This window comes from Myotis daubentonii, chromosome 5 (genome assembly GCF_963259705.1).
Source record: "Myotis daubentonii chromosome 5, mMyoDau2.1, whole genome shotgun sequence".
Lineage (NCBI taxonomy): Eukaryota > Metazoa > Chordata > Mammalia > Chiroptera > Vespertilionidae > Myotis > Myotis daubentonii.
In genome coordinates this window covers 109665091-109684445 of record NC_081844.1, presented here as the reverse complement: position 1 = coordinate 109684445, position 19355 = coordinate 109665091, and the positions used below count along the sequence as shown (strand labels likewise).

The 19355-nt window shown below is 64.1% G+C and overlaps 1 protein-coding gene across 1 annotated transcript in view; it reads left to right on the top strand.

Moving 5' to 3' along the window:
- Positions 1 to 19355, top strand: part of SDK1 (sidekick cell adhesion molecule 1) — a 544320-nt gene that overhangs the window by 477331 nt on the left and 47634 nt on the right. The window contains exons 19-25 of the mRNA XM_059699383.1: positions 1266 to 1458; positions 1624 to 1722; positions 3450 to 3641; positions 6065 to 6186; positions 12076 to 12185; positions 14344 to 14494; positions 14976 to 15213. Of these exons, the coding sequence (XP_059555366.1) occupies positions 1266 to 1458; positions 1624 to 1722; positions 3450 to 3641; positions 6065 to 6186; positions 12076 to 12185; positions 14344 to 14494; positions 14976 to 15213 (1105 nt within the window). The remainder of the gene's footprint in view (positions 1 to 1265; positions 1459 to 1623; positions 1723 to 3449; positions 3642 to 6064; positions 6187 to 12075; positions 12186 to 14343; positions 14495 to 14975; positions 15214 to 19355) is intronic.

Sequence of the window (19355 nt, the reverse complement as noted above, 5' to 3'; positions counted from 1 at the left end):
CGAGGCACGGACCCTGCCCACCCTCCACCTTCCCTCCGTCCTTCGTCGCCAGAGCATGGCACCTTCATCCATGTGCTGGGGCCCAGGTCCCGAAAGCGTCGTCTCTGTCCCCGTATCCCCGCCCCGGCTGGGCCTGGAGCCGTGGCCTCAGCGCAGTCATGACCGTCCGCCCGGAGGTGGGCACGGGCAGACGCTTAGAGGGGGTTTCTGCCTCGACACAGTCCATTCTTTCTCCGTTTGGATTCAATTTACACAAACACGTGTCTGCGCCAGCCCGGCCGCCGGCCAGCAGCTTGCCCGCCCTCGCCTCCAGGGCCCGCCGTCGGCTTCCCAAGAGGAAACCATGTGGATCAGCAGGAGGCTGTGCCGCTCCGTCCAGGCTGACTGGCGAGGCTGGCGCTCGCTCGGTGCCTGCGCTCGCTCTGATCCGCACGGCTATGCTCCTGTCCTGCAGCCGTCGCCCTCCAGCCCCAGGGCCCCCAGTGTTTGGTGCCACAGGCACCCGGTCCCTCAGACACAGTGGCCAGACCTTGGGCCGCCCCCCTGCCACGTGTCAGCGGACTGTGTGCCTTTACGTTGTGATCAGCGTCCTGCCCGCCTGCCCAGGCAGCTGCTGGACAGAAACTAGAAACAGCGACGGCTGTCCCAGTGCATCGGGCTCAGGCCGCATCTGGGGCGGGCCTGTCGGGAAACACCTGTGCGTGTGGCTCGTCCGGGGTCGGGAGTGACAGCTGGAGGCCGTGTTCCTTGCTGCCCAGCCACCCGCTCGGCGGTGTGTGTGGGAGGAGGGACGGTCGGCGCGTCTGTGCCAGGAGATAAAGAAGACGTTGTGTCGCGTGTGCACATATAAATCCCCGTGTTTGCACTCAGCGACCTACGAGATCTCCTTCTGTATTATTATTTTTTTAATTTCACAGAGGAAAGGAGGGAGAGAGAAGCATCAGTGATGAGAGAGAATCATTGATTGGCTGCCTCTGCACGCCCCACACTGGGGATCGAGCCTGCAGCCCGGCCGTGTGCCCTGACCGGGAATCGACCTATGAACCTGACCGTGACCTCCTGGTTCATAGGTCAACACTCAACCATTGAGCCACACCGGCCAGGCTGAGGTCCCTTTTAAACTCAGTGCTTCTCAGTGAGATGGCAAAGGTTGGATTTATAACGTCTCTTAATCATGACGTCGAAGGTAAATTTCACATGAAATTCTGGTGCAGACTCGAAGCCGTGCGGCTAACAGGAATCTCTTCCCAACCCGCTCCCCCCAGCTCCTCGCATGGCCCGCCGACGCCCCGGAGTCCGTCACCGTGGTCACCATCGCGCCGGACTTCCACGGAGCGCACCACGGCTACGTCAGCCACCTGCGGAAGTTCACGGCCTACTTCACGGCGGCCCTGTGCTTCACCACGCCCGGCGACGGGCCCCCCAGCGCGCCCCGGCTCGTCCGCACCCACGAGGACAGTGAGTGCGCCTGCGCCGCGGTCTCAGCAGCAACCAGAGCTGCTGGCGGGGCCCCCGGGAGCTGCTGCCGGGCCGGCCGCTTCCCTTTCATAGTTAGAGCTCTCCGCACAGCCTGCCCGAGAGGATGGGCTTAGAGTGACAGGGACTGTGTCCCCCCCCCGCCAGGGCCAGGAGCTGTGGGGCACCTGAGCTTCACGGAGATCCTGGACACGTCCCTCAAGGTCAGCTGGCAGGAGCCGCTGGACAAGAACGGCGTCATCACAGGTGAGCGCCTGTCCCCGGGGAGGAGCCACGGGTTTGCCGCCCGCAGGCCTGGGTCACCTTCAGACAGAAGGCCGCAGAGCACGTGTGTGGCTGCGTGTGCCACAGCCAGGGCCCGTCCCCACCCCAGGCCCTGCCACCACCAGCCCAGCCGCTTAGGGTGTTCCCTGCTCAGCTCCAGCCTCTGAGTCAGAGACTAGTCTCCTCTGTTGTCAGGACACAGCCCCATGGCCTGGAGTGGGGGCTGGGCAGGGGCCTGGAGTGGGGGCTGGGCAGGGGCCTGGAGTGGGAGCTGGGCAGGGGCCTAGGGTGGGGCCTGGGGCAGGGGCCTGGAGTGGGGGCTGGGCAGGGGCCTGGGGTGGGGGCTGGGCAGGGTCTGGGGTGGGGGCTGGGGCAGGGGCCTGGGGTGGGGGCTGGGCAGGGGCCTGGGGTGGGGGCTGGGCAGGGGCCTGGGGTGGGGGCTGGGCAGGGGCCTGGAGCAGGTGCCTGGGGTGGGTGCTGGGCAGGGGCCTGGGGTGGGGGCTGGGGCAGGGGCCTGGGGTGGGGGCTGGGGCAGGGGCCTGGGGTGGGGGCTGGGCAGGGGCTGGGGTGGGGGCTGGGGCAGGGGCCTGGGGTGGGGGCTGGGGTAGGGACCCAGAAGCCGGGAGCAGGCTTCAAGCGTCAGCTGTGCTGTGCTTTGGGGAGCTCTGGTGAGCACAGGGGCACCATGATAGGGCCACCCCTCTGCCTGTGTCCCTGGTGTCCCCACCTGGAGCCCTGCCAGCGCTCGGAAGCCGTGGGGCTCAGGGGGCTGGGGGTCAGCAGACAGGCAGTGGCTTCTGATATTAATTTTTTAAAAAATTAAAGTCCCGAGACACTGCTCTCTGAGTTCTGTTCACCGGAAGTCCTGCTTCCTACTGTGTGACCGCTTTCATCCGAGGAGCGGCAGGGCCCAGTTTACCGCCTGGGAGGGGAGAGCCGCGTTGTCAGCGGCTTCGCGCTGCCCATGGCCGGGCTCTCCATCACGGTCCCTCTGCAGGGCCTCCGGCGCCCCCAACCTCATCAGCCCCCCGGGGGCGGACTCAGGGGCCGGCTGGACCTTTCTCTCTGAGCCCCACACACGCTGGAGTCAGGTGGATAATGGCGGCTGTGAGGCCCTGCTGGGTGGAGCAGAGGGAAGTCGCGGCTCAGTAGGAGGGGGGCTCAGGCTTGAGGGGGAGGCGGGGCAGCAGGGGCTCCGGAAAGAGCCACTTTTTAAGGCCACGCGCTGGCCCAGTGAAGCCGCATCCGCCATCCCCGCGGAGCGCGAGCAGCGGGCCCACAACTTAGGTGCCGCCCAGGACCACACTGAGCAAGGTGCCGCCTCCTGCCAATACAAGCTTATAAAAATGGACATGTGGCCGAGATGCAGCCATAATTTGAGGAGAGAAAGGGAGGCGTGCACAGCGGCTGGCAGCCATCAGTCGTCACGCTTCAGGCACTGAGGGTGCCCACGTGCTGGGCAACCTGTCCTGCAGGTCACTGATCACCATGGACAGGATGCGGGCGGTGCTGCCTGGGTTGGGGGGCAGGCGTGGGAGGTTTCTGGGGCACCTGGGACGGAGCCCTGACTCCGGGGTGCACTTTGCCAGGGCAGCAGCCTCTCCCCAGACTCTGCAAATCTCGGAGATAAGGGGGCGGCCTCCACTCCTGCCCTCGGCCCCGGGAGCCCCCCCCCCAACTCTGCTGTCCCCCCCCCCCCCCCACCCCAGGCTACCGGATCTCCTGGGAGGTTTACGGAAGGAACGACTCTCGGCTCACAGACATGCTCAACAGCACGACGCACGAGTACAAGATCCAGGGCCTGTCTTCGCTCACCACCTACACCATCGACGTGGCGGCCCTCACCGCCGTGGGCGCCGGCCTGGCCACCTCGTCCACCATTTCCTCGGGCGTGCCCCCAGGTCAGTGAGAGCAGGGCTCCGGCCCTCCTTCCCCCTGGAGTCCTGACGCTCGGCGGGCACCCGCCTTTGAGGGGGCCAGTGTCCTGCTGGACGGTGGGGTAAGTGGCGGGTGACCCGCTGCGGCCTGTTTCCCAGCGTCTTCTGACCATGACCCCCCTCTCTTCTGTGGGGGTTGGGGGGTGAATCCTCTCAGGGAGCTGGACTGGGGCCCCGCCCTCCCGGGAAAGGGAACCCCACAGAAGGAATTGCAGGCCTTGTGAGAGAGAGAGGAAGTGCGATGTTAAAATTAAGAATAGTGTCACCAGCCAATGTGGCTCAGCGGTGGAGCATCGACCTATGAACCAGGAGGTCACGGTTCGATTCCCGGTCAGGGCACAGGCCCGGGTTGCAGGCTCCATCCCCAGTGTGGGTGTGCGGGAAGCAGCTGACCTATCATTCTCTCTCATCATTGATGCTTTTCTCTCTCTCTCTCCCTTCCTCTCTTTGAAATCAACAAAAACATATTTTTGAGAAATAGTGTCAAAGAAGGAGGCCCAGCCAGTAGAAAAATATTATGAGAATTTGAGTTTAGCCAAACGAATGCCAATTGCCAGGAAGCAAGAGTGCAGGCGCCCGAGGAGCACGGTTTTGCAGTCACTGCTGTGCCTTTGGAATTAAGGGAGGGCACGGGGGAGATTCCAGGGAAGCGGAGAAAGCGGGCAGAGGTCCAGGGGCAGGCGAGTGAGCCAGACACGTGCGGGGGCCACACCTCGGAGGGGCCGGAAGGAGGCTCCCGCTGCCATGGCGAAGGTGCTGACCTGGAGGCACAGAAACCACGGGGGGCGCTGGCAGGCCCTCACCAGGAAGTTACGGCGGGCGTGGCCCCCTCCTCAGCCTGCGGCCGGAGCTGATGGTCAGATCTCCTGGGAGGCTGTCTCCCAGAAGCCCCTTTTGCGGGCACAGTGGGGAGCATCCAGCTTCGTTCACTCGGGGAAACAATGGAGACGGGTTCGGGACAGGAAGCGCAGTGGGAGAAGGTGGGGAGGAAGGGGCAGGGCAGGGAGAGAGAAGGTGGGTGCAGGCCGGCGCTGGGGGTGGTGTACTGGGCGCTGGGCATGGTGCCCCCTCCCCGCCCCCCCCCCCCCCAGCATCCCTGGCGTTGGCCGGAAGGAGAGCCCAGGCGGCGGTCACGGATCTGTGGCTGTCTCTGAAGCTCACATCCTTAATGGCTGAGGGACCCTGTGCCGAGCCCAGGAGCCCAGAAACGTAAAGAAGAGGCACTTGCCTTCGATGTGAACATCTGCTCGGGGTTCATTAAACTAGACATGGAAGGCACCGAGGTCCCTGCCCTCCTGGGCCAGCCCTGGCCGGCCACCGGCGGCTCTGGCCTCTGGTCCCGGTCACACTGGCCCACGGGCCCTGGCCAGGGCAGTAGGACGCGTCCTCAGAACGCCTTCTCTCTCCGCCCCCGGCTCCCTCCTTCCTGCCGCCCAGCCTTCGGCTCTAGCGCGTTGCCTGTGCTCCAGCCTCGGGGCCGCCGTCTGCACCGCAGCTGCTGCGTGGCGTGGACGCTTGGGGGGAGCCCACCCCAGGGACTGCCGAGGGGTAGGCCCTCGTCACGGCGGGGGGCCTCAGGTCACGCCTGCCCTTCATCTAGTTGCCAGAGCACCTGCACGCGGGCAGTGGGGAGAGCTCGGCACTCGCCCCTGAACCCGTCATCTCGGAAACCAGCCCAGGAAGCCCAGGCTCAGGGCCTGCCCAGCGCCCGGGTCAGCAGCCTGGGAACCGGGCGTGCACCCCTCTGCCCGCCTCCCCCACCTGCTCCCCATGGCCTCACGGTCATGACCACAGTCGGGATCCAGGAGGGGGACGTGTGCTGCTGTATGTTCTCTGAGGCCCCGTCCTCCCTCCTTCCTCACTCAGCGGTGTCCACTGAACAAGACGGCTGCACAGAGGTCCCCACTGAGCCTGCGTCCCCGAGGCCGCGAGGTCTCCTGCGCCTGCCCCAGCGCCAGCGCGAATGGGCGGCCCCATAGAGCGGGGCCACGCTGGGCATGTTCCCAGGGAAGCTGTGCTCCTCCCTGTTGTTTGTTGGTTTTTAAATATTTGTATTGATTTCAAAGAGGAAGGGAGAGAGAGAGAGGGAGAGAGAGAGAGAGATCAATGATGAGAGAGAATCATGGGTCGGCTGCCTCCTGCACGCCCCCCACTGAGGATGGAGCCTCCAACCTGGGCCTGTGCCCTGACCGGGAATCGAACTGTGACCTCCTGGTTCATAGGTCGACGCTCACCCACTGAGCCACGCAGCCAGGCCTCTCGTGGTTTGAAAACACGCCCTCTGTGGCAGGAAGGGGTGTGGAAGGAGCTACTCGCCGGCGTGTGGCTCCGCCCCCTAAACTGTGGCAGAAGCTCAGTCTGTGCGGCCCTCTCCCGTTTCTCTCCAGAGCTTCCCGGCGCCCCGTCCAACCTGGTCATCTCCAACATCAGCCCGCGCTCAGCCACCCTGCAGTTCCGGCCCGGCTACGACGGGAAGACGGCCATCTCCAGGTGGCTCGTGGAGGGGCAGGTGCGCCTCCCGTGACGGCCGGTGCAGGAGCCGCCAGAGAGCGGCGCCGGCTCCAGGGTTTGATGGGTCCTTCCCTGCGAGCTGTCCACGGCTGGACGGAGCGGACGTGGGGCGTGTGTGGGGAGCCCATGCTGGCAGGACCAGAGACCCATGGCAGGGCGGGTGCTGGGGACGGGGTGGGGAGCTGAGGGGGACCAGCTGACAGGGGGGTCTCACTGGACATGGAGGAAGTGATGAGAATTACAATTCAGGCTGTGAGGGGTACCCCGAGTCTGAGAGCATCACTGACTGTTTAACTCTGGTCCCAGTCAGCTGCCATCACACCAATAGGATGGATCGTGGGTGCAACATATCTTAGCACATGAATGAATGAATGAATGAATGAGTGCAATCCATTCAAGGTCTTGGAGCACGCTTCCTTGCAGGCGCTTCTCTAGGCGGGAGGGATAGAGCCGTAAGCGAAGCTGACCCGTTTCTGCGGGTTAAGGGGAGATTTCTCTCGGGAGGAGGTGCACACGGCCCCCCGCGGGCCAGCAGGAGGCGAGGCTGGAGGAGGAGAGGAGATGGGCTTGCCGAGGCCCTGGGCGCGGCTCCGAGCTGCGGGGCGCGCAGGAGAAAGAGCCGGGCTGTGACAAGTGGGAGTTTCCTGTGGTGCTTGTGGGCAGTGAATCCTCCTGGAGCTGCTGGGCGGCAGTTCACTCCTGGGAGCAGGACTGGCCTGGGCTCTTCCCTTGCGTCCCGTTTCCGCATCAGGAGCGGCCCTGTGCTCCCGGTGAAAGGGCTTTGTGGCTTCTGGCTGATCTCCCCCTGAGTGTTGCTGTTTACCGGAACACCGATGCTTACTATGTTCAGTGAGTTTCCACCACGGCCGTTGTTCACTGTAAACCTCAAACTGGCCCCTCTTGGTCAGGGGCATCCCTCGGGGTCTAGGCCTCTGAGCCGAGCGTCCTAACCTTCGGTGAGCTCCTTGCTCCCGGGCACCGCGGACGGACGGCCTAGGACCGCCCCCCCTCCCTGCCCGGGCTCACCCCGGCCCTCCCACCAGGGCCGTGGCTGCCCCAGTGAATGGGCAGGGAAGGGGTGCTCGCTGCTGCTGGCTGGCGGCTGCTTCCAGGCCTTTCCGGGGGACGGAGAGGAGAAATACGCACTTTGAAACATCATGAATTCATACTGATATTTCCAATTCAAATTTAAGGATATTTTACGTGGAGTTTATATTTTAAATACCGTTTCTCTTCACTAAAAATGTGGGTTTTTTTAGAAATATTAGCATAATTACTTATTTATCCGACTATTACAGAGTTTCAAAATTGTAATTTCAGCGGTACCGCTAACAATGAGACCGCCGCGTGCGGTTTAAGGGTTTGCCCTCAGCCCACGTTACATGCGAGGGGCCCCCCAAACGCTGCCTGGCAGCCTGGTCCTTCCTGGGCGGCTGACCCAGCAGCTCCCAGAGGTCTGTGCCCTGTGGGGGGTGGTCTTGTTCTCTGGCTTCAGTCTGTAGGGAGCGCTTTCTGTGAAAAGCACCTCACTCTTTAGCACACGTTCAAACCCTCTAAGCCTCCTTTCTTCCTGAGCCTGTAACTCGCTGCAGGATCCCAGCGTCACACCCATGGGAGGGCGTGTGCACAGGCGTGTCCCGTGCCCGCCGCCTCTCCCGGCCCCGTCGGGGCTGGGTCTGTCCTCTTTCCTTTTGTCACATAAGCAGCTGCAGGAACCTGTACCCTCTGACCTGGCTGGCCGGCCTCGCTCCCGGCGACACACAGCCTGAGCTCAGGGCGCGTACCCTACCCCCACCCCCACCCCCCGAGCCCCTCCTCCCTTCACAGCCGCGTGGCCTCCCCGGTGTGGCTGCGGCAGAGCCGTGTGTGGGGCCGCCTCTGCCTGTGGACATCGGATGGGCACGCCTTTCCCATCGCTGCCAGGACAGATGCCAAGCCCGTGGCTTATACAGCACCCGAGGGCCAGCTGATGGCTCTTCCCAGGGGACGTCCGACTGGGTTTCACAGGCTGAGATCCAGGGGTGGCAGCGCTGCGCCCCTGCCTGGAGGCTCCAGAGGCGTCCCTCTCCCTGCTCACGCTGGCTGTGGTCAGAGCCACGTCCTGTGCTGGTGGGACCCAGCCGGCTGTCACCCTCCCGACTTCGCCAACAGCTTTCCTCAGCTCCCGGCCCCTCCCTGCACCTCTGAGCCAGCAGGGGCCAGACGTCTCTCCCAGCTTCTCCGCCCCTCCTCCTCCCTCATCTCCCTGACCCGCCCTTCGCCTCTTCCTTTTAGGGTTCCTGTAATCAGGTGGCACCCCCAGGTAAGGCAGGGTCACCCTGTCTCAATGCTGGTAACTTTCGCCACCCCGCAGGGCCCTTTGGAAGGCAGCATGCCCCCAGGGTGGGCGCTATTCCGCCCAGAGGTGGCCTCCGCCTTTCGCATCATCATCATCATTGTGTGCTTTTCCGCTGAGTCGTTGGGATGCATTCCTAGGAGTGGGCTTGCCGGATCATGAATCAGATGTAAATGGTCTGGACCCGCGGTCGCCAACCTTTGATCCGCGGGCCACGGTGGGCGACCGCGGGTCCAGACTGCACCCGGCCCGCTGCTGGTTGGCATTTCGCCTTCTCGCCAGCAGCACGTAACTGACGGCTGTGCCAACGCAGCAGAGGTCAATTGACCAGTCTCCTCGCGGCCCTGGGTGCTGAGCCCCAGAGGGAGGGTCCCTCCCACGCTCGGCTGTTAAGGAGTCCGCCCCGCGCCACCCCGTGGCTTCGCCTCTGCGTTCAGCTCCCCCTCCAGGGGGATCGTCCTCGTGCGTGGAGTGAGCTGTGAGCCTCTTGCATCGCTTTGCAAATAGCTACGTGACTGTCCCACCACCAGGTGCTGAGAAGTCCGTGTCCTGCCTCCTCCTGGTCTGAGGAGGTTGCGTTTCCGTGTGCACGTGGGTCTGTGTCTGCGCTTTCCATTCTGCTCTTAGTCTGGCTATTCGTGCGCCGGTTCCACATTGTCTAGTAGTAGAGGCTTTACCCTGTGCTGTGATCTCTGAAAGGTCTCCCCAACCCCCACCAACACACGTGCACACACACATATGCACACAGGTATGCTGATGTGCGTATAATCATGCACACACTCGCAATCATGCAAACATCATGTGCACACAACCATGCACATGCAGGTACATGCATGCCTGCACTCACACACTTGCACACACACACACATGCACACACTCACACACATGCACACACTCACACACATGCACATACTCATGCATGTGCAAGCACACACACTTGTGCACACAGGTGTGCACACAGGCACTTATGCACACACATGCATGTGCACACATGCTCCCATGTGCTGTCCTCCAGGAAGCCTCACTGAGGTCTCTGCAGCTACTTCTCCAAGAATGTCTCCATGGCCTCCCTGATGCGGGCAGCTCCCCTTTCCTAAACTCAGAACAGTGGGGCCCTTGAGTCTGTAACTGGTATAGATGAAGACTTCTGGAACATTCCGCACCTAATTCCCTTTGATTGGCTGCCAGGCAACCCAGGCCTCCTCTGCTGCAGTGAGACCCCGCGTTCCCTCGCCCCACCTCCCACCCGGGAAGCGGCTGTGCCCTGCCCTGTGCCAGCCACGGACTGGATGCAGAGCGTCCATGGGTGGCGCCATTCACCCGTCAGTCACCTGAGGAGCAGGGCGATGATGTGATCGTGGTTTGCTCAGGTGCTGGCGGGACGCCAGGAGGGAGGGAGCTCCAGTGGCCGCAGAGGCCCATCGCCAGGTTCCACGGCCGTGACCTGGCAGGGCCACCGGGCGCCTCGCAGCCCCCACCAGGTGCTCGGGCCTCAGTGTTGACTTCCGCTCCGGGACCCCCTCAGTCAGCTCTTCTGTACACGAGGTCCCTTCAGCTCGGCCCCTCTGCAGAACTCGCAGGTCTCACCCGCGGGGAGCCATCGAGGGGCCTGCAGTGCGCTGATGGGGTGCACATTGTGGAGAGCGGCTTTTATAGGTGTTTCTGGCTCAGTAATGCTTTGCTTAATTAGTCACCTTTGACCCTGCAGTGAGCAAAACACCCCTCCCCGCACTCTCTCGACACCCATAACGGGGAGAGTGTTAATGTCCGTGTTCATCTGGCTCCCGCTGCCTGGCAGTCCCCGCAGACCCGCCATTCGAGGTTCTAATGGCCCGCCCTGCGCCCGGCCTCTCCAGGCTGCTCAGCGGGCGCTGGCACTCCGGGAGCAGAGGAAACTGCTCTGAAAGGGAGAAATGGAGGGAGAAAGCCCACTCAGTGCTCATTTGTGCGTCAGAGCAGCCCTTGGCTCGGAAGGATGTTCGGAGGGTGGTGGGCTCCACTGGCCCGGCCCCCTCTGCCGAGGGCTGGGCTGGCAGCTAGAGCAGCGGGGGGAGCCGGCCGGGCCCGCAGGGAAGGCGCACGGGGGCCCCGCCCGGCCATGCCCGCGAGGTCCTTCGTGGTGACACGCTCCTCCGAGAGGCCAGGGCTGCAGGGTGACGCTGTGCGTCTCCCAAGTGCACTCCCCCAGGGGCCGCCCCGGCTGAGGAACAGGCCCGGCTCCTCCGTGTTCCCGAGGTCACGTTACCCGCACCCACTCCTCTCCCGGCCTGTGGCTGCGGGGTGACCACGGTGCTCGTCCCTCCGCCCTCGCTGGGCGCCGCCTGCGCCCCCCGGCTGCTGGGCCGCGCTGTGCTGTTCGAGGACTGGTTTCCTCTGGGGTGTGGGCCTGGGAAGCCTGTAGCTTTTGCGGAGCTGCTTTCGTGTCTCAGCTGAGAGCGGGTCGGGTTGTGTCTGCGTTAGTTCCTTTAGGAAGGCGCCTGCCAGCACGCGTGTTTGCTGTCTCCTCCTCGTCCTCGCGCCCTTCTCCATGTCCCCAGGTCATCTCGCATTCCTGTGCCACCCTCTGGCCCCGGCCCCCCTCCAGCCTGCTCCCTCGCAGACGTGATGAGCAGGCTCCCGTGCGGTCGTGTAGGTCTGGGATGGAGTGTGGAGGCCCAGGCCCCTACTGCCGGCCTCGACGCAGCCCGTGGGGCCTGACTCCGTGCTCAGCCCCGCTCTGCACCTGTCCTCTGGGTCCCAGAGCCTCACGCCTGCCCAGCTGCCAGCGAGGGCCTGGGACGGGAGGCGGACACCTGCAGGGTGGAACCCCGAGGGTCTCCTGGCGGCCTGAGGTCGCGGGTGGGCCCTGGCCTCTCCGGCTGGGTCGGCCCCGGCTCCTGCACGGCCGGGCGAGTCCTGTGTCAGACGCTGTGGGCAGGACTAGCAGCCACTCGGGCAGCACAGGAAGTCATGAGCGGGTGGCTCGGGGCCCCACGCAGGTCGGAGGCGTGAAGCCGCTCCCAGAGGCCGGACGAGGCCGAAGCAGGAGGCCCGCGGGGCACCAGGAGCTGGTCGGTGGGCTGTGTGTGCGGGAGTCAGCTCTGCCGGAGGCGGCTTTCTGCCCGGAAGGGCCGCCTGCCGGTCTGGCTCCGGGCAGCGGCGAGCCCTTCTCTGGGAGGCCCTCCCATGGCCCAGCCTCGCTGGTGTCTCCCGTGTGTTGGGCAGAAAGGGCTGGGTGAGAGCAGGACAGACAGAGCCCTGGTCAGATGTGCTGGGAATGGTCTGGACCCTCCGTGAGGATGCTCGGCCACCGGGGTCACGTGGGGTCCTGGCCACGTCCTCTCCCACTGTCAGTTGGGAGGACGGACAGATGGCGTGAGTCCTCTCCGCCCCGTCATCCCCAGAGGCTTCAGGTCCTGACCAAGGCGGGGACAGCAGGAGCCCACGTCGCCACGGCTCGAGTGGGAGGTGTGTGTGCAGGGCGTGTGGAGCCCCGGGGGGCTCGTCCAGCCCCACCCACCGTGGCCTCTGCCCTGCGGCTGTCCAGCAGTCCCAGGAGGTCCCTCTCCACAGGTGGGAGCCATTGGTGACGAGGAGGAGTGGGTCAGCCTGTACGAGGAGGAGAATGAGCCTGATGCCCAGACACTGGAGATCCCAAACCTCACGCCCTACACTCATTACAGGTGAGACGTGCGGCCCTCCAGCAGGGGGCGCTGTCTGCGCGTCGGTGCATGTGAGACGCCTCTAAGGGGCAAGAATGGAAAACGGAAGCTGCGGGAGCAAGGTGCACAGTTGAGTCTTTCCCAGGGAGGTCTGTCCCCGATGCCAGACTGACAAGGACCCTTCCGTCCACCCAGCTGGCAGGGCGCCCTGTCGAGACGGCTCACTGTGTGCAGTCAGACACGAGCTACTTTTCATTTAAAATTGTTTTAATTTTTTTTATTAATTTCAGAGAGGAAGGAAGTGGGAGAGAGAGAGAGAAGCATCAATGATGAGAGAGAATCATGGATCGGCTGCCTCCTGCACGCCCCCCACTGGGGATGGAGCCTGCACCCCGGGCGTGTGCCCTGACTGGGGATCAAACTGTGACCTCCTGGTTCATAGGTCGATGCTCAACCCCTGAGCCACACCGGCCAGGCATGTGCTGCTTTTCTTTACAAAACTCCTGGTCATGTGGGACGTCCCGCTGCTCCCCCTCGGCCAGGGGCTGCCGGTCTCACTGATCAGCACTTAACGTGCCATTTCACCTTCTGCTTCTCGACCCTGAAACAGTGCGGGCGTAAATCCTTGGCCTTCGCGAAGGGCAGCGTGATGATGAGCCGTTAGCGAGGTTATAACTTCCCGTAAGATGATCGAGGGCGATGCAATTTCCCGTTATCGCCGCGGGGGCAGCTGGATGGTGCCATTGTCCTGCCAGGACGAGCATCTCCGCAGCTGGGGAGGGAGCAGGGACGGCGTCCTTGCAAAGAACACTTCTCGGTCCAGCAGCAGAGTCAGGCTCCAAACAAAACCCAGCAGGAGCGACTGCTCAGCGCCTGTTCCCTGTAACTTTCCCTGAGAGGGGAGCAGACGATTCAGGATGCCACACACTCGTTTTTAGAGACAGCATTGAGCGTGAGACCAGCCATCGGGATTCACGACTTCCCTCGTGAAATCGGTGTCGGCCACGTGGTTCATTCTAAGATCAGAAGCTGCAGTTAGAGCCCGGCCGGTGTGGCGCAGTGGGTTGAGCATTGTCCCACGCCCCGAGAGGTCACTGGTTCAGTTCCTGGTGAGGACTTGCCCGGGTTGCAGGCTTGGTCCCCATTTGGGATGGTGCAGGAGGCAGCGATCGATGTTTCTCTCTCATCGATGTTTCCGTCTCTCTCTGCCTCTCCCTTCCTCTCTCTCTAAAACCCAGAAAAACATTTTTAAAAAAGAAGCTGCCATTAGAGACCCGTGTCCCTGTCTCAGATGTTTTCCTTGTGTGTAAGTTCGGTCCAAAAAGGGGTGGATGTAAATGCAGGAGAGACAGGGCGGAGGACATGCACACGGGCTGAGAGAACATCTGACTCCACCCTCACCCTGCAGACCGGGGACGACCGGTCGAACCCGGCGTTCCCACCCAAACTGGCGGGAATGGGGCGCGGGGCCCTGGGTCATCGAAGAGACATTGGACGTTCAGAGCTGGCGCTGGGTGTGACAGTCTGACGCTCCATCTGTTCAACAGCTGCTTGAACTCCGAGCCCCTGCACCAGCCACTGGCAGCCGGCGGCACACGTCCCTGGCCACGGAACCCACCCAGTCACGCTTCTGGGGGATCTTGAAACCGCTGATTTTCAGATTACCACGCTTTGAGGTCTTTCAGGGGAAAAGACCAGATATGTAATTTGCATCTTTAAAATATTTTTATTATAGAATAACTGCATAGTCATTAGGGTCAACAATCAATTTTTTGTTGTTAATCCCCCCCCGAGGATATTTTTCCATTGATTTTTAGAGAGAGTGGAAGGGAGGGGGAGAGAGAGAGAGAAACATCGATGGGAGAGAGACACACCGATTTGATTGCCTCCTGCACATACCCTCACGGGGCTGGGGACGGAGCCTACAACCGAGGTATATGCCCTTGACCAGAATCGAACCCGGGACCCTTCAGTCTGAGGGCCGATGCTCTACCCACTGAGCCAAACCGGCTAAGGCTATAATTTGCATTTTTAATGAAACCAGGTAGAGAGAGGGCGCCCTTGAGCATGGGCCTAGGATACAGTTAGACACATGCCTGAGCCCCCCCAAGCAGCCTGGGGTTCCTCCTGGTTCCTCTGTCCCCCACGCTGCCCTCTGCTCTCACTGTTGTGCCCCCAGGTTCCGGATGAGGCAGGAGAACGTGGTGGGGGCCAGCCCCTTCAGCCAGTCCTCCCGGGTCATCCAGACGCTGCAGGCCCCCCCGGACGTGGCTCCGTCCAGCGTCACCGTCCGGACCGCCAGCGAGACCAGCCTGCGGCTGCGCTGGGTGGTGAGTTGGGTGGCGAGAGGCTGCAGGCGGGGGTCTGGGGTCCCCAAGGGCACACATGCACCCAGGGCTTGGTCTCTCCGCCCTGCCTTTGTCCCGGTCCAGACCTATCTCCTGGTGAAGCCGCAAGGTGCCGCCCGCCTGGCTCGGTTAATCGGGGCGCTCCTCACGGCGCCTGGAGCCGAGCGGCGGCCTGGGGGGGAGCCCACGCGGGGCGGGCTGTGCGCCCTGGGTCTGGGCCACACGGAACCGTTCGTAAGGGCGCCAGCTTGACATTCCATCGGAACATCCCCCCAAAACGAAGCCAGGATGTGGTCAGAGAAACCAGGTCCGGCCAGGTTCACAGAGGGAAGTTCCAGGGACCCGTGTTTTGAGCACATCCCCCCAGAAAAGGCTGTCCAGGGACTTGGCCCATAAGACAGGCCCACCCGGGGCCAGGGCAGGGAGGGGGCTGAGACGCCAGCTCACACGGACTGTCCCCCAGCCCCTGCCCGATTCCCAGTACAATGGGAACCCCGAGTCGGTGGGCTACAGGGTCAAGTACTGGCGCCCGGACCTGCGGGCCCCCGCGCGGGCGCACGTCGTCAGCGACCGGCTGGAGAGGGAGCTGACCATCGAGGAGCTGGAGGAGTGGACGGAGTACGAGGTGCAGGTGCAGGCCTTCAACGCCATCGGGGCCGGGCCCTGGAGCGAGGTGGTGCGCGGCCGCACGCGGGAGTCAGGTGAGGGGAGGCCAGGCCCGGGCCACGCGGCCTCCCAGGTGGAGCTGAGCCCACGCTCACTGCCCCCCCAGAGTAGAGCTGACCCCCACCCTCACTGCCCCCCCAGAGTAGAGCTGACCGCCACCCTCACTGCCCCCCCCAGAGTAGAGCTGACCCCCACTCTCACTGTCCCCCCAGAGTAGAGCTGACCCCCACTCTCACTGCCCCCCCAGAGTAGAGCTGACCGCCACCCTCACTGCCCCCCCCAGGGTGGAGCTGACCCCCACCCTCACTAGCCCTTTGGTGCCTCGTCTCAATGTGTTGCCAAGACCCTACCAGGGCCGTCCGCCTCCAGGGTGACCTTCCCTAGAGCCCACGGCATTCACGAGCCACGGTGAATTCCACGGGGGCTGGCCTCCGTGGTCACTCTCAGTTAGGGGTCACTTCACCGTCAGGGGGGAAAAGCACGAGTGGGGAGTCTAAGGGACCCTCGTGGTGCAGGGCACCAGCTTTCGGACGAGGCAGGTGTCAGGTGGTCAGCCCGTCTCACCGCGCTAGCGAGGCAGGATGCGACCGGGCAGGGGCTCGGGGGACAGGCCTCCCGCCGCCCACCAACCTCCTCCCCACTCCCGTCTCATCCTGTTCGCACCCGGGCACAAGCAGGTGCGGCCTGGCCTGGCCGTGTCAGGAGGCACCTGCAGGCTGTGGGACAGCTCGACCTGGACCTGTCCACTCAGTCATGTGCTCCACGCTGGCGTTCCCGCAGGAGCTCAGCCGTGGGCTGGGCTGGCGGGGGCTCCATGTCCTCCTGGTCCCATCTGGGGGGCGGGAACAGCCGCTGGAGAACCAGCGAGTGTCAGGCAGGAGCGGTGAGTGAGCAGGGTCCTGGGACTGCGCGACACGCGGATAGCGGGGCACAGGCCGAGGTGACCGCATCAGCTGCCGGGAGGACCGCGTGCGGCGAGGGGACCCGGAGCGGCCAGGGCCGCGTCCTTCCGGGCGGCGGACTTCCTTGGTCAGAAGGAGAGGGAGGCGCGGAGGCGGCTGTGCCTGCGCCACCACAGGATGCAGACGCTCTGCGACCCTCCGAACCGGACTCTGCGACACGGGAGAGACCCTGCCAGTCCTGCGGGCAGTTCTGGGCACAGGAACGGGCAGGTGGATAACGGCCCGTGCTCGGCTCCGGGGGAGGCTGGGTTCGGGGGTGTCCGGGCGCAGGTTAGGTTCGGGGGTGTCCGGGCGCAGGTCAGGTGACAGGGTCGTCGATCCCCGCTTCCCGGCCTGGCGATTCTGCTGCCAGTTGCTTCATGCTGGGAAGGGGTCCTCGGGGCCCTCCTGGGCTGACCCCCCAGGGCCCTGGTGCCCAGCTGTCAGTGCCATCAGAGCCATCCCACCCCCTGCAATGCTGGGCCTGTGGGGCCTCAGATTCTCCTCTTCTGAATGGAGCTTCCAGAACCTTCTGCCGCAGGAGCTGCCCTCTGAGCCGCAGTCCTCCCAGCACAGCAGGTCTGATGTCCTGCCCTCCCTGTCCTGCTGGTGTCCACGCTGACCGTCCCCAGCACAGCCCGCCCTGCAGAGCTGGTCCCGCAGGCCCTCCCCATGTTTGAGGAGCGGGTGCAGCAGGCAGGGGTGAAGGGTGGAGGGAGCCGATGGGGAGGGGGGAGCTAAGGGGGGGAGGCCACCTCGGGAAGATAGCGACGGCGGATGCATGACCCGAGCCCGAGGCCGGGCTGGGACCGGGCGGGACCTGGAGCAGCACAAGGAGCCCCTGAGCTGGAGCCGACAGCTCTGCATGCGCCCGGCTGCTCTCACGGCCCCTCAGGACGCGTGACGGGATAAATGAGGCCTGAAAACTCAGAAGAGGCTGCGCCAGGAGTGGCGGCCGCCCGGCGCCGGGACCCTTCCATGGCGACGAGCACGAACAGGAGGACCTTGCGCTGCGTGGTGTTTCTGCAAAGCGGGTTCTAAGGCTCCCAACTGACGCTGTCAGGGCCAGAGGAGCTGAGTCCGCCGCCGGTCGGTAACGGGTGTGAGTCCTCCCACATCTCAAACGGGAACACTGACTGCTTGGCAGGGTTTGTGCTGGAAGAACCAGAATCGGCTGAAACATTCCTTCTGCCGCGTGTCCTCTGCGCCCCAGGGGGGAGCCCCGCTGTGCTCCAGGCGCCGTCTGGACCGCTGGGTCACCCCTGCCATCGTGCCAGGCGTGGGTGCCCGTAGGAGACGGGTGCCCGCAGGAGAAGAGCGCCCACAGGAGACGGGTGCCCACAGGAGGCCGGTGCCCGCAGAAGACGGGTGCCCACAGGAGACGGGTGCCCACAGGAGACGGTGCCAGCAGGAGACAGGTGCCCGCAGGAGACGGGTGCCCGCAGGAGAAGGGCGTCCGCAGGAGACGGGTGCCCACAGGAGGCCGGTGCCCGCATCACCACGTCACGGAGGGCCCGCCACCACCTGCAGGCCTCAGTTCAAAGCCGGACCTGCGGGGCCCAGCTAGGGGTCTGAGAGGTGGCTGGTGCGTTGCTATGGCAATGCCCCCCTTTCCTAGGCAGGGCAGTCAGGGCTAGGGCTGACATCGGGGCACACAGCGGGGCTGGCTCTCTCTCGTCCTGATCAAGTCGGAAATTGACTCGAACAGAGCGTCGCTCGCCTCTCCTTTCACCGCCAGTGACGCCTTCAGCCTCGGCCGACTCGAGATGCCAGTTACCCCGCCGCTCGCGCAGCCGCCTGTGTGAGCCGTGTCGCGGGCGCTGCCGCGGTGGACCTGAGGGCGGCACGGGGAGCAGCACGGGGCACGGCGCCCCGGGGACGGCGCTGGGCGGGCGGCGGGCGCGGCGGCCGCCTCCCCTAGGGGCTGAGTGAACTGAGGCGGTAAACACCCCGAGGCCCTGAGGAGCTCCCACCGATCATGTGGTCGCACGGCCCAGGGACAGTGGGCGGCTCCGGTGACGTCCGGGACCGGTGTGCCCACCGGTGCCGGCGACCTCGTGGTCTCTCTCCAGCTCAGAGGGGCCCGAGCTCCGGACACTGGCAGGCGCCGTGCCTTCCGTCCTGTGGCCACACGGTGACCTTCACCGCGCCAGCCGAGCCTGCGCTCCGAGGACCGTCAACTCGTCGGTAGAGAAGGGAGAGGCAGGGAGAAGCCGCTGCCACCAGGACGCCCTCTAGGACTTGCCCTCTGCTGCAGACGCCCCGCCCCAGGCTCAGTGTCCCCGCAGCCGGTCCTCTTAGGCTGTGGGCCCGCCTGCCTGTCTCCCACAGCCTCTGCAGGACCCGCCGGCGCGGAGTGGCCTGGTCAGACCTGCCCAGAACCTCCTGACACCCCGGCCGGACCTCTTGGCACCCTCGCGGCGCCCCTGCAGAACCTGCTCTGGCAGAACCACAGCCTGGTCTAGCAGCACCACAGCCTGGTCTAGCAGAACCAGAGCCTACTCTAACAGAACCAGAACCTTCTCTAGCAGAACCTCTCAGTGTCCTAGCAGAACCACAGCCTGCTCTAGCAGAACCAGAGCCTGCTCTGGCAGAACCACGGCCTGGTCTAGCAGAACCTCTCAGTGTCCTAGCAGAACCACAGCCTGCTCTAGCAGAACCAGAGCCTGCTCTGGCAGAACCACGGCCTGGTCTAGCAGAACCTCTTGGTGTCCCAGCAGAACCTCCCATGTACACGCGTCAGGGACAGACGGTGCAGCTGCGCCCCATCTGCCCATTGCGCTGTGAAAAAGCCTCTCATTCCCGTGGAGAGTAGGCCGGTTTCTCTGGCTTAGGCTTCCCCCTGCGGAGCCACGTGGAGCACGGCCCACCTGGGCTGTTGTGGGGATTAGCCGTGAGGTGCGGGTCATGTGTCTCCTCCCTGGAACCCCACTGTCCCCTCACAAAACGCCATGTTTATAGCGGTCAGTGCACGGGGGCTGGAAGCGAGGATTTCCCATGAGAGATGGAAGCCCGCAGCTCGCAGCCCGCAGCCCGCCTGTCAAGAGGAAAGCAGACCCCTCACTTCCTTGCGGGGGGGTGGGGGGGCGCGGGCTCGGATGGGGCTGAGCTCCTAAACACCAGGGCTTACAGCGTCCGCTGCTCACACGAAAGACATTTGCATTTCCGTCCGCCCCTGCGGTTTCATCTGCTCACTCACGATGCCCAGAATGCATTGTGCTTCCACAGGCAACCGA